The sequence below is a fragment of the Lygodium microphyllum genome, chromosome 1 (genome assembly GCF_053477565.2).
Source record: "Lygodium microphyllum isolate KBCC chromosome 1, Lygodium_microphyllum_v1.1.10, whole genome shotgun sequence".
NCBI classification, from domain to species: domain Eukaryota; kingdom Viridiplantae; phylum Streptophyta; class Polypodiopsida; order Schizaeales; family Lygodiaceae; genus Lygodium; species Lygodium microphyllum.
In genome coordinates this window covers 149546094-149559915 of record NC_141135.1, presented here as the reverse complement: position 1 = coordinate 149559915, position 13822 = coordinate 149546094, and the positions used below count along the sequence as shown (strand labels likewise).

The 13822-nt window shown below is 40.8% G+C and overlaps 1 protein-coding gene across 4 annotated transcripts in view; it reads right to left on the bottom strand.

Annotated features, from left to right (window-relative positions):
- LOC148041810 (Zn-dependent exopeptidases superfamily protein) overlaps positions 1–10315 on the bottom strand; it is a 129733-nt gene extending 119418 nt beyond the window's left edge. For all 4 annotated transcript variants that reach the window (XM_087682700.1, XM_087682691.1, XM_087682707.1 and 1 more), the window contains exon 1: positions 10004–10315. In XM_087682700.1, coding sequence (XP_087538826.1) covers positions 10004–10099 — 96 coding nt within the window. In that variant the 5' untranslated portion in view covers positions 10100–10315. The remainder of the gene's footprint in view (positions 1–10003) is intronic.
- Positions 10316–13822: the final 3507 nt, after the last annotated feature.

The following is a 13822-nucleotide window of genomic DNA, read 5'->3' as shown; positions in this document are numbered from 1 at the left end:
GTGGTATCTGATGCCAATTGTTAGCCTAGGTCATTCATTTGGCCATAAGTGTTAGTTAGTGACACTAGAGAAGTGGTGTTTAATGGTACCTAACGCTAATTTGATGGTCAAAGATAGCGCAAAGACACTCGAGAATGGAAGTTGCCTAGGCAATTTAATTATTGGTCAATCATATTATTTTTCAAAGCACCAAAATAATTATTAGATTAATTTTCAGTATTTAAAGATTAAAAGTAATATTTAGTTATGAATAATGCTAGAAAAACCGATTGAGAAGGCTGCCACTTGTCAAAAATGCCCATGTAAGACTAAAAAACGTCTTTAGAGACTAGAGAGAGGCATTTTTAGTGTATTTAGCCTACAAGAGAGAGGGAGGAGATGTTGTTGGTCTGATTTGCAGCCATTGGAGGACCTTTTGAGACAGCCAAGGACAGGAGAAGACCAATCAACAATAGGTGACAGCATCTACAGGCCATTGAGATTGGGCAACAGAAGTAAATGATCGATTTTCTTCAGTTCTTTGCATCTACAAGCTCTTGAGACAGGGTAGCAGCAGTAAATGATAGATTTTCTTCAATTCTTCACGAAGAAAGTCTGAATTTTCTCTCCTCAGCATTCTCTCTCATCTCCCAACCTTTCTACAGCCTTGCTTCAAAGATTGCAGCATTGAGATCACCATCCTTGCTCCAAAGATCGCAGCACTGAGATCACCAAAGCCTAAGAAATTTCAGATTTCTCTGCTGCAAACCCTAATCTGCAACAGAAATTAGGGTTTAGCAACAGCCTCAAGAAGCATGCCAAAAATTAAAGCTCAAAGACTTGGATTCAACAGGGCTGAAGCTATTTTTAGCTTATTCAAGTGGAGGGACCAGCAAATAATTCAATTTGGAGCATTTTCCATCTCCATCAAAGCGGGCGAAGGCCAATTGATTGCCCAAATCAAGGGGCAAATCAAATTAAAGACTTACTGGTCATTTTTTAATAACAAGGGGAGTTGAAATACCGAAAGGGATTAGGAGAATCCCATTGTACATCAACTTCTTCTTCAATTAAGTTAAATAAATACCAAAAGAGGCATCAATTTTGGAACCAACACGGTGTCCAATGTCCAAGATTATATGATAAAGTGTACTTTTCAATTTTGTGAATTTGTTAATTGCTGTAAATAGTGCTTAATCAGGTTATTTACCACCCTATCCGAGGAGGAAGACTAGTTACAGAAACCCCCTCTGAAACACTAGGTGCCAAGAAATCCACAGCCACATCGCCGAGATCATCCCCCTCTCAAAAAATAGGGATTATGAGAAAACCACTAGAGAGGGTGGGGGATGGGAAGAAACCTGTGGAAAAGATAGTGCACAAGTGGAAACAGGCGTAATAATAGACAATTGCCTCAGAGGATCCTGCATAAGAGAAGGGGAATGGAGCATATAAAGCCCGCTCAATTGCCAACCTATCACGATAACAGCCCTTGTAGAAAAATCCTCAATACAAACGACCTGCTCGATGAAGATAACCCGGGTACCAAGCCTTGTAAGGCCATAAACTAAGAGGAATGGAAAGCCCAAGTCCACAACATAAAGGGCCTATGAAAGAAAGGTCGGCACAGGGTCAGGAAATAAAGACAAAGTACTAACACCACAAATAGACACCAATACAATGTCACCAACAATGACTCAACCCTCAGAAGGGCATAGATCTTGTAACAAATCACGTTGGGGAGTCATATGACTAAAAGCTCCAATATCAACCAGCCAAGGCCTCTCAAAAGACTAGCCAACCACTAAAAAAGACTCCTCAACAATATAAAGAAACACTAACTCATGGGTAACCGCTGGAGTATGTCAGAAGTGGAGCAGCGGTGGAAGCATAAACATGTGCTGAAATAAACTGCTGAAACACAAGACAAAAAGAGAAAAGAAAAGAACACGATACAAATGAGAACTCAGATGTATGCACGGGAAATGGAATCCATATATCTGAACACGAGACAGTCGCATACAACAGTGAGTCACTGGCTGCGTGGGCACTGGCACTGGCTCCTCTCTCCACAGAGTCTGCAGATGGTGAAGTGATGAAGTGACTGACTGAGGAGGAACCACTGAGTATAAATAGGCTGAAAAAGTGGGGAGCAATAATGCTGGTCGGACAGCCGACTGGTGCATAAAATGCCCCAATGACATAAAATGCCACACCAGAAAAATACCTAAAATACCTAATAAAAATGCCCAGCCCAGATCAAGCTCAGACTCACACATGAGCTGACAAATACTCTGCTAACACCCTCTCTCAGATCATGAGTGATCTGATACAATACAATAGTACAATGAAAAGGGATCAGAAACTATATAACATAGAACCACCAAGTAGAACCATGGATACCCAAGCAGTGGGTGATCAAGCCACCACCAAGGTGCCTCGGAGAGAACCTGATGTCGATGTCGATCGTACCAAACACCTAAAAATAGAGAAGATCATAGCATGTCTCTGTGTCCATCACCAATGTCTCGTAGTAGCATACAAGACCATCCTGTCAAAAATGCCCCTGAACATAGGTGACCATGGATTCCCTGCCTTTGGCCAGACCGCCAAAGTGTCCCCTCATGTGAGCTCCAGACGAAAGCCTCCCGCTCTCTGTCAGATAACCAGCTCAGCATGAACTTGGATGTCAATCCCAGCTCCAGGATTTGATTCCGCCAGACTGAAGTCGATGCATCAGGGACGTCCCTCTCTGGAACCTGTGCACCTGTATAAAAATATAGATGAGGCGCGGCTGCCCCATCTAAACACCCGCTCACACTCCCTCTCTGGCACAAGAGAGTCGTGAGGGATGACCTCATCACTACCACTAGAAAGCAGCCGAGGAAGGGGCCACCAAGCCCTTCCCGCGATCCGAAGAAGAGGATCCCTTCCGCGCCTTGGACTTCACCTTGGTCGGAGGAGCGGAGTCGGAGTCTGATGAAGGAGAGGACTCATCGGTAGAGTCAGCATCCCGCTTCGTCTTCTGCTCCTTCTTCCCGGAAGCCGCTAACTTCTTGCAGTCCTTCCGCAAATGTCCCTAACTTGCCACAGTGGTAATACTGGGCCTTCGACTTCTTCTTCCCGTCACCCCTCTCTGAAGCTACATAAGCCTCACCTCCATAATGTGCCGGAAGCCGCCCCTGTAATCTCAAGGATGCCTCATCCTCAAGAAGCATCGAGGTCATATGTGTAAAACTGACAGGAGTCGATGATGTCTGCGCCTACAAAGCATTGGCCACTCCATCAAACTCCGGGGGGAGCTTATAGAGGACCGTCCCGACAAGATGCACCTCGGGAAGAGCAGATTGCATGTGCCGAAGCTGGTCCTGTACCTGCGTAACACGAAGAAGAAAAGACTGAATAGTATCTTTCGGCTCAAACTTCATCTGCTGGAGCTGGCCATAAAGTGTGACGGCCCGCATGGTGGAAGGTGCCTCGTACATCTGCTGCAACTTCTGCCATACTTCAGGAGATGTCCTACAGGAGGTAACCGCCGGTAAGACCGCTTTAGAAATACACCAAAGCAACACCGAGTAAGCACGGGCATCGTCCGAGTCCCATGTGAGCACCGCTTCCTCATGGTTGTCCTCATCAAAGTCTTCAGGAAGAGAAAAAAGACGGAGAGGTCGAGCAATAGCTCCACAGACGATGTACCATAGCCGCTTCTGCACAAACCAAGCTTTCATGATAGCACTCCATGTGAGATAATCAGGTCCATGTAACTTATCATCAATGGAAGTGCACGGAGGAGCCATATGGAGAGGATAAGAAGAGAAGTAGAGAAGAGATGGAATTTAGAGAGGAAACACAGCCAAAACACAAGCACAGACTACAGAAAATGAGAGTTCACATGCAATGTAACCCAAAAGCTGATCAATAGAAAACAAAATCTGCTGCAGAAAGTCAAAAAATCAGTCAAAAACTGCCAAAAACAGCAAAAACGGCCTGAAGGAACAGTCACCCAGCCACGAGAGATGCTGAATCAGCAAAACGCAGGCTGTAAACTGGAGAAAAACAGGTAGAAAACTGTCGCCAGCAGTTGCAGATGAAAAACGCAGGCAGCAGAGGGTGCGTAGGCAGCAGAGGGTGCGGAGGCAGCAGGCGATGGCAAAACTGTAAAAAACGCAGGTTGAAAACAGCCCCAAAACAGGTCGCCTGGCTGCGACAGCAGTCGTCTGATCAGCAAGGGTACAAAACAGTCCTGAAATCAACAAGAAAACACAGCAGAAACACAAATCCTGAAAACTGATACCATGTCAGAAGTGGAGCAGCGGTGGAAGCATAAACATGTGCTGAAATAAACTGCTGAAACACAAGACAAAAAGAGAAAAGAAAAGAACACGATACAGATGAGAACTCAGATGTATGCACAGGAAATGGAATCCATATATCTGAACACGAGACAGTCGCATACAACAGTGAGTCACTGGCTGCGTGGGCACTGGCACTGGCTCCTCTCTCCACAGAGTCTGCAGATGGTGAAGTGATGAAGTGACTGACTGAGGAGGAACCACTGAGTATAAATAGGCTGAAAAAGTGGGGAGCAATAATGCTGGTCGGACAGCCGACTAGTGCATAAAATGCCCCAATGACATAAAATGCCACACCAGAAAAATACCTAAAATACCTAATAAAAATGCCCAGCCCAGATCAAGCTCAGACTCACACATGAGCTGACAAATACTCTGCTAACAGAGTAGAGGTAGAAGACTGCTATCTTTTAATCGTTGCCTTCCCTTTCTTTTTCCTTCCCCCTCCCAAACCTACAACAAAGGCTTGGGTGGAGATGGATCCACTAACTACCTCTCTTTGGCGCGCTCGTCATGCTCCAAAACAAGCATGGCAAGCTCCTCCCATAGACTTAGTTACCTCATGACTTATCTAGTTTATAAAGTCATATTATACTCTTTGACACTTAGCTTACTCAATATCATGCTCGTTCTTGCGCGTTCTTTGTCTACTACATAGTTAGTCATGGAATGCTTATTTCAAGAACTACCTAGTTAATTAGGAGATTCTTAAGTCAAAGGTGCTTATTTTAGGAACTACCTAGTTAATCAGGGGATGCTTAGGTCAAGAACTATGTTTCAAGAACTACCTAGTTAGTTAGGGGATGATTTGTCAATAGCTAGTCAAGGGAAGATTGTTTTAGGAACCTAGTTAGACAAATGATGCTTACCTCACCAAAATGCACTGAGAATTGACTAGGCGGCACCTATATAGTCACTAATTTAGGATCTACATGGGTCCAACAATAGGGAATGTGCTTACCACTAAAAAAGACTCCTCAACAATATAAAGAAACACTAACTCATGGGTAACCGCTGGAGTAGAGGTAGAAGACTGCTATCTTTTAATCGTTGCCTTCCCTTTCTTTTTCCTTCCCCCTCCCAAACCTACAACAAAGGCTTGGGTGGAGATGGATCCACTAACTACCTCTCTTTGGCGCGCTCGTCATGCTCCAAAACAAGCACGGCAAGCTCCTCCCATAGAAGCTTCTAACGGTCCTCAATGTAAGAAGGTTGGTGTAGAAGACATCAAACCAAGGAGATGGCAACTAAGTCCAAAGAATTATAGCCATATCCTCTGACTGCAAAACCATAAATGGTAGGGGGAAAGGGTTGTGGAGAGTTAAGAATCCATCGAAATCTGCTTTTATACGTATCTAGACATATAGGATTTGTTCATTTTAAGTCTTTAAAGAAGCGCAGTAGCACAAATTACTTCGGTGCTACCTTAGCAATGACGCACTGCATTAGAGTGAAGTTGTGAAAAGAATTGTTTATGCACAATTCACACTATTTGATCTATAAGTTTACATATTTGTGTACTTGAACGCATTCACCTTTGCATTGCATTACATATATATGGTATCATAAAAATAAATCTTGGATACATAGAACTTGTTTTTGAGCGAGAGTGTAAGGAGTCCTATGTTGTAGAATAGTATGTTCGTTTTCTTTTGGGCTTGATTTGGTAAGAATTGAATTATCTCAGAGTCATCAACAACGAGTATTTGTAACTTCTTCTCAAGAGTAATCCAATGGGCAAATGTCTTCTCATGGTACAAAGAAGCAAGCTTTGTCTACACTTTCATTGCTTTCTGCAACATGCGCACATGCACCAAGATAGAATCTTGTAAGCTCGTAAAAAGGAAAGATCGAGCTCTAGAGTTGAGCTGATCCCATAAGGCCACACGATCCATCAATGATTCAACGGTGGGATCCTCCACTGGACAAGGAATAGGGTAGGTAACAAACTCCCAAAGATCGAAGGTATCAAGGATACACTCCACCTTACACGACCAAAGCGAGTAGTTGGAACCATCAAGCCGGTCTTTTCTGGGTAAAGAAGGGAGTACGGGCTATTGAGGGTGCCACGAATGGCATATGAAGGCCAGTAGAACGGACCTTCTGTGAAACATGGAGAGAACCGGAAGGAGAGGGATCCCGTATAAATGGACTAGGTGACATCCGGTCATCGCGTGAACTAGCACAAAAATCTCTCCATCTTTCAGAGAAGGGAACAAAAACCTCATCCTCTGAGTCAACAAAGAACTGGTGATAAGACACCTTCGATATCCTACAAGACACCCACAAAAAATCTGCATTCTAGAGATAGACAGCCCCGAAACAGGAGGAAACGGCTATGAGATCACAAGGAAGTTGATGTAGAAGGTCCGCTTGAAAGAGATAAACTATCGCCTACACAAGGACTATGTGCGTTTGTTGAGGAGAGTTGTTGCCTAACCAAGGAACACTACGTTTGCAGTAGAAAATTGTCGTTTGACTAAGGAAGGCTGTCACCTCCAATAGGAGAGAAAGTGGGCAGCAAAACGGATACCTGGCACAAGAAAACCGGACACCTTCAAGCAGAAAGCTGTGTTTTCGGTAAAACCCTAATGTGGCAAGGCCCCCTGGCAATCTAGGATGGTCTTCTCCATGAGAATTCAGCTCTATGTCTCTCTTAGACAATGATACCATACTCTGATACCATGTTAGAGTATGCAAGGGAAGAAGAAACTTGAACACAAAGAGAGAGAGAGAGAGAGAGAGAGAGAGAGAGAGAGAGAGAATCTGTGCAAGATAAGAAGAAAAGAAACATACATTGAACAAGAAACAAATGTTGAATACAGGACTAATCAGTTACTACACATAGCCCACAACGTTAGTGAGGGCATCACATTAAGCTGATGATGACGACAACGGCGGATACGGAGGAAGATAAGAGAGTCAAATGTACACCTACCAAGGAAGAAGGAAAGATTATAATGTATGTGACTACCAAGTGAAAAATGCACATAAAATCCCGACTGAAGGTGAAAATGCACTGAAATGCAATAAACTGAGTGCTCTAGAATGAGCAACCTCCTTCATCAAAACAAGTGATAAACAAGTCAAAGCTTCTAAAGTCCTCGTCTGACTCAAACTGAGGCTCACAAGCAAGAGATGACAAGGCATGACAAACATGACTGCTAAAAGTGACACCATACAAGAGATGGCAGTTCTTCTAGTGTTTCTGGGTTGTAGGTGACAGCTTCCATGGCTACTTGAGCATGGCAACAGCATTTCTCGCAATGAAACTCTGAAATTTCTCTCTACAACATTCTCTCTCATCCTCTAGCCATCTCTTAAGTTATCTCAACAAAATCTAACCAATTGAGTCATCAAAGGTCGAGATATTTGAAAATATTTGCTATAAACCCTAATTTACAGCAAAAATTAGGGTCTGATAACCACCTCGAGATGCATGCTCAAAATTGTGGGCCTAGAACTTGAATTTTCCAGCAACTAAAATTCAAGAATTTCATGGAGATTCAAGAGGCCAACCAACCCGTGTCAAATTTGGGGCTGAATTTGTCATTCAAGGAGCAGGGTAAAGAGCAATCCCCAAGCAAACAAAGGGAAAATTTGGTTTGAAGGCTTGATCATCATTTATGACAGCAAGAGGCAATTGGAGAGTGAAGGAGATTCAAAGAATCTCATTGTATTCCATGCAAATTGCAATTCAAGATTAGGAAATACCACAAGGGACGCCAATTTTGAGGCCAACATGCTATCCAATGTCCAAGATTAAGTGGTAACATTTGCATTTTCAATTTATGTGAATTTTAGGCTTGCGATAATTAGTGTTAAATCAAGTTATACCACCCTATCCAAGGAGAAAGGCTGGTTTCAAAAGCAATTGTGAAGGGGGTTGAAATAATAGCAATAGTGCTAGAATGAAACATATGTGTGGACAGTCTACAAATGGTCAGTATCGCAGCTGGTAATGATGGGTAAACTAGGTGGCAAAAGAAATACAAGTGACTATGCACGCGGAATATTTATAGAGATGGAACCAATCAATGTGTGTGGGTTTGCTCATAGGACATTAAAGCGCACTAAGAGCATTTGACTTTTATGGTGATCTAGTGAGCTAATGAAGTTTTAATGTGAAACAACTATCTCATCCTCCTCACTGGGACTAAACCTATAATGCTATCGAGAGACAAGATGGCTATCGCCTGACAGTGGAATTCCATGAAGTAACTCAGACAAAAACACATCAGCAAATTCATGTGACAAAGAACCCAATTTTGTTTTAATATCAAAATCATATTAACAAGATTATAATTAAATGGAACAGAATTACATTGCAATGTAGATGATTCAACTTTACCTTGGAGAGTGAACAACCCTCGCTCACAAAGAAACAACCATTGAATTGAAAAGAGATTACATAAGGTTTATAACCTACAGAAAGAGAATGATCTATCAAAGAACCACGGCATCCCAAGAATGACATCCACATGTTCAAGGCTCATAAGTCAAAAGTCCAAGGCCTTGTAGTATTGTTGAATCAAAAGATCCAACTACGGTACCAGATGATACCCACAATCCACACCTGAGCCCACCACATAGCAGACAATCTACATAATTAGCAGGTGTATGTGGAGTTGAAGTTCCCAGACCGATAGAGAAGAAAGAGAGTTATGAGCAAAGCCAAAAATATGGCCTCATGTCTCAAGGACCAGGGCAAAGGTGGCTGAGAATGGTGTTGCAATGCGTCATCTATGGCTGACAATGACAATATCAGCAAGTCATCTATGGCTGTATGATGACATCAGCAGGTTATTTGCAGCCTCAACGATGATGTCAGCTGAGGTGGCCTATAGCAGCAGCAAAACACAGCAGAAGACTTCCAAACCACAGCTTGGATGCCGTCAATATGATGATGATGGCAGGCAACAACAGCTGGAAAGTCCATGAAAGGCTATGAAGAGACTCTCCAATATTGGCAACGTCCTGCAGACGGGCAGCAGACGAAACAACAAACAGTAACTCCAAATGGGTGTGAGCAGCACTGTGAGAGCAGAGGGAAAATGTGTGGAATGAATCAGGATGGTGTAAAGAGATGCCCACGACTAACTCTATTTATAAAGGATTGGTGCCTTTGTCCTACTGTTCAAAAATAAAACCCTTTTTTAAATGTGATAGAAGGAGAATAAAACAGGGATTAATGCACTGAAGTTTGAATTAGTACAAACCCTAATGTTAGTGGCTCACAGAATGTTTGCTTTACATGACTTTCTATATGTCAGTTGCTACTGCTAATATCGCTCAATAGGAATCAAGAAACCCCCTACGTGGCCTTCTGGTCTACGTTCATTTAGGTTCTTCTGACATACCAAATCACTCAAATCACTAGTTTACCAGTAAGCTGGAGAGAAACAAACACATTCACAACAAATATTGGCATAATTCCCATACCACTAGCAGACAGCGTAAGGACAACAGTTAAACCAAATTTCAAAAGTTGTCATTTGCACTTGTTATTGAGGAGTTGCTGACAATATCAATGTGACCTACCTCTTATCTTGACATGCCTCCTGATAGGACAATATTGCCATGGTGGTTTTTCATAAAACTCTTACAGTTTTTGCTTTTCAAGCACAAGCAGACGTCATATGAATGCGAAAGGGAAACTGAAAGATGCGTACCAAGTTAAGATAGCAGAAGCCTGCCATGATTGTGATGAAAATTGCATCCAGCAGGAGGGAAAGAGTGGTTCGCTCGATGACTGCAATAGAGAACATCTTTGTGCAGCACAGTGCATGTAGTCCGCGAATCGCCTGTCTAACTGTTGTGTCTCCTTCTCTCTCGATTCTTTCTGCTTTCTCGTCTGGTGTCAGACACCATGAATTCTCTACCGCTTCACCTTCACCTGGCTAGCCGGCGGCCGACGACCCATGCGTGGAAAACGAATCCAACAGCCTCCCGGCGACGGGTCCCATCTATCTAGACTCCTACACTTCTGTACTCCCGAGAGCTCCGAAGCTAATGGCCGAACCTTAGAATTCATGCCGAGCCTAGATGGCCAACGTCACCCCTTCGTCACTTTCCGAGGCTAATGACCCAACCTTACAATTCATGCAAAGCCTAGATGGACGGCAATCATTCAAAGAAAGGCATTTTTCTATTAGAACTCCGTTTACGTGCAGCGAGGCTTCGGTGATAGTGGTATTGTGATTGTTTTTTAAATGTATGATATTATGTTAGTGAATTAAATTTATTTTTAACTATATCTAAGCAAAATCAAAAGTTTGTTTGAAACTATGCATTAAATGAACAAGTTTTTGAAGCTAATCAAATTTTGATGGTAACTAATTACTTTGTCCGAGATGCTATGTTGATGAACAGTCATTGCAAAACATAAAACCAAAAATCAAAAAGTTACTTGCTCAAAATCTAAGATGTGGTAGCTTTCACATTTCACTAATTCTTTTTTGTTAAAAGTTACTTATTATTTCATGGAAGCATAGTAGTAACCAAAAAAAAAAAAAAAAAAACACACACACACACACATAAACATGCTATACAAGTAGCATGTTGAAAAGTTGGCACAAGTTTCTTCATTGTTTTATAATTATAAGGGAATGTGTCACTTCCTTGTCTTTCAAGAAGATATGAACTTTCTTTTGTCTTTCTTTACTTTCATTTACTCTTAATCATGAGAAAAATGCAAAAAGATAAATTCTAAGCTTGTGAGAGATTGTATGTATGAAAATTGCAGTTGCCTTTCGTAAAGTGAACCTTGTAATAGTGAGATCAAACTTAATGAGCAAAAAATACATTAATCATATAACAATTGTTAATTTTAGATTCAAAAATGACAAGTAATAAATAACCATTTAATGATAAATAACTCTTGTCATTAAATAACTACCTATATGTTTTACACACATGCACACACAATTTCTCTCTCTCATACACATATTCTCTCTCTCTCTCTCTCTCTCTCTCTCTCTCTCTCTCTCTCTCTCTCTCTCTCTCTCTCTCTCTCTCTCTCTCTCTCTCGCCAAACTAGAGCATTGTTAACATTAACAGATAATGCCTTTACTAATAGCTAAACACAATAACTTAATCTATACATTAAATATATTAACTAAACTATTAAATCTATACTAACAATTATACATATAAAAATAATGCTATCCTATAAATATTGTAATAACTATACTAATAAACACATTAACTTACTTGTGAAATTCATACTAATATTTATACATATAAAAATAATACTACCCTACAAATACTCTAGTAACCATACTAATAAACACATGAATTAAACAATATGTAATCCTATTAAACTAAAGTTATAAACTATACTATCATAGTCTAATATTACCACCTCTTTTTCTCATTTATGCAACCCATTATTGCCAACATTTGTGTGAGTCGATTTTTATACAAGTCATCTTCTTCTTGCCCTGAGGTATACTTCCTTCTTCAGTATTTCTCTCATTCTTAAGTTTCACTAAGGCCTCTATAGATGTATTTTGTTGTTTTGTCAAAGGCTTGGCTTGGGGCCCCACTTGTGGTCATGGCCTACCTAACATGTTCTACCTTAATGGTGAAGTTTTGGAGTCTAAGGTCATCAACAACCGTGAGATTAGAAGATCAAGAGGTGAAACTGGAAAAGGGTTTTGGCTTTGTCCCTTTGTGGATAAGGAAGCAATGCAGGATGCCATCTCCATGGTGGATGGGAAGGAATTGGATGGATGTAACATCACCAAGTAGATCTAGCACCCGGTTTCCAAAAAGTCCATGAAGGGTATTACGCAAAGACAGCAAATCGCTATTACATATTTTCTTATATTTTTTCTTAAAGTCGCTACATTCTTCTATTACTCCACCATTGCTCAACACTTTGCCTACTCGGTGCTACTTCAGTGCTCTCAGCTCTCTACTTTGTGCTTGCACACTCCCTTAAAGCTCCTCCACCTCCTCCTCCTCCACCACACCTGCCACTCATGCTAACCATGCTTTTCACTCATGCTATAATGCATTTCTCTCACCAAGATGATCATGTGGTTGACATCCTTCCAAGCTTTAACCAAGGTGCAATCAAGACAATCTCTCACGTGGTGTCGTAGCAAGGGATGAGACCAAGGTACACACACACACACGTATGTGTGTGTACATATATATATTCACCTGCAAATATCTTAAGGTATGCCATGTAATACAATTGTCAACATGGCCAAATGGTGGTGAGGTATAGATTAAATTACAATCCTCCAACCTCACAGACATGTACTCCTCCAAGTTGTCCCAAGCATGCCCTTATGTGGACCTTACATAGTGTGCCATGTGCTCTGCAAACTAGGAGTACTAGGAAGGATGTGTGTGGTTGTAAAACACTTTGATCCTCTTTTCAAACAAGGCCAATGCAGAACTCTCAAATCCTCGCTTCAAACAAGGTGAACTATGAGTAGTTCTTCAAGAGCTCACTAGCTTGTAGCAATCTCAACCTATATGTGAGTGACAACCGAGTCTGCATCACAATGATGCATGATCATGTTCAATAGCTTCTCATCTCAACTTCCCCATGCATCTCTTTGGCTTCCCCACATTGTTGTCCAATATGAGGAATATCCCAAAAAGCTTAGTCTTCGGGATCATGTTGTCTAGGTTCAGTGACACTCCAAGAGCTAGGATTAAGAAAACTATTGCTTTTTCATTTACCACTTAGTGCTTAGCATTTTTACACCATCCGTCCAAAAATGTACATTTGAGAAAATGTGATCATTTCAAAGAAAAAGTGAAAAAAAGTAAGAAAATGAGAAAAAATGTTACTCAAATCTACTCATTAGTTGCACGTGTAAAGATTTTTACTAATTACTAAGTAATTATTTAAATCAATATTAACATCTACTAAATCACTATTATTAAAATATTACTAAACGCTAGTAATTACTAACTTATTAAATTAATTATTACTAAAAACCATAGATATGTTACTATATTTAGAGTCAATTATTTATTCAATCACCATCCTTACATTTATTGATATCTCTTTTGCTTTTTTAAGCACCAAATTCATTTATAGTCTTCATACCAACAACTTAAGGAAACATACCATTTTTTATTACAAGCAAGTCAATCATAATTACAAAACTCATATCGATCTATCATACTATAACCAGCAGTATAAGAAGTAGTTGCAAGACCGTTTGTCAAGGTTTGTAGTCATAATTTACTATCTTAATGCCATTGCATCACTTATTCATAAGAATCTAACTATATACATATAGATAGCTTGTAGACTCTTCACCAAACATGATTACCTTTAGAGTTACCCGATCATGCACCAAATAACCTTATATCTACTATAATAATTGCATCATTTCAATGTACTATAATAACTTTGGTATCATCATAAGATACTGCATATATGCAAGGCAATCATGCTTGCAAGGATCATTGTGAGCTTTTTATACCATTATCCAAATGTTTACCTAGTATACATAATGAGT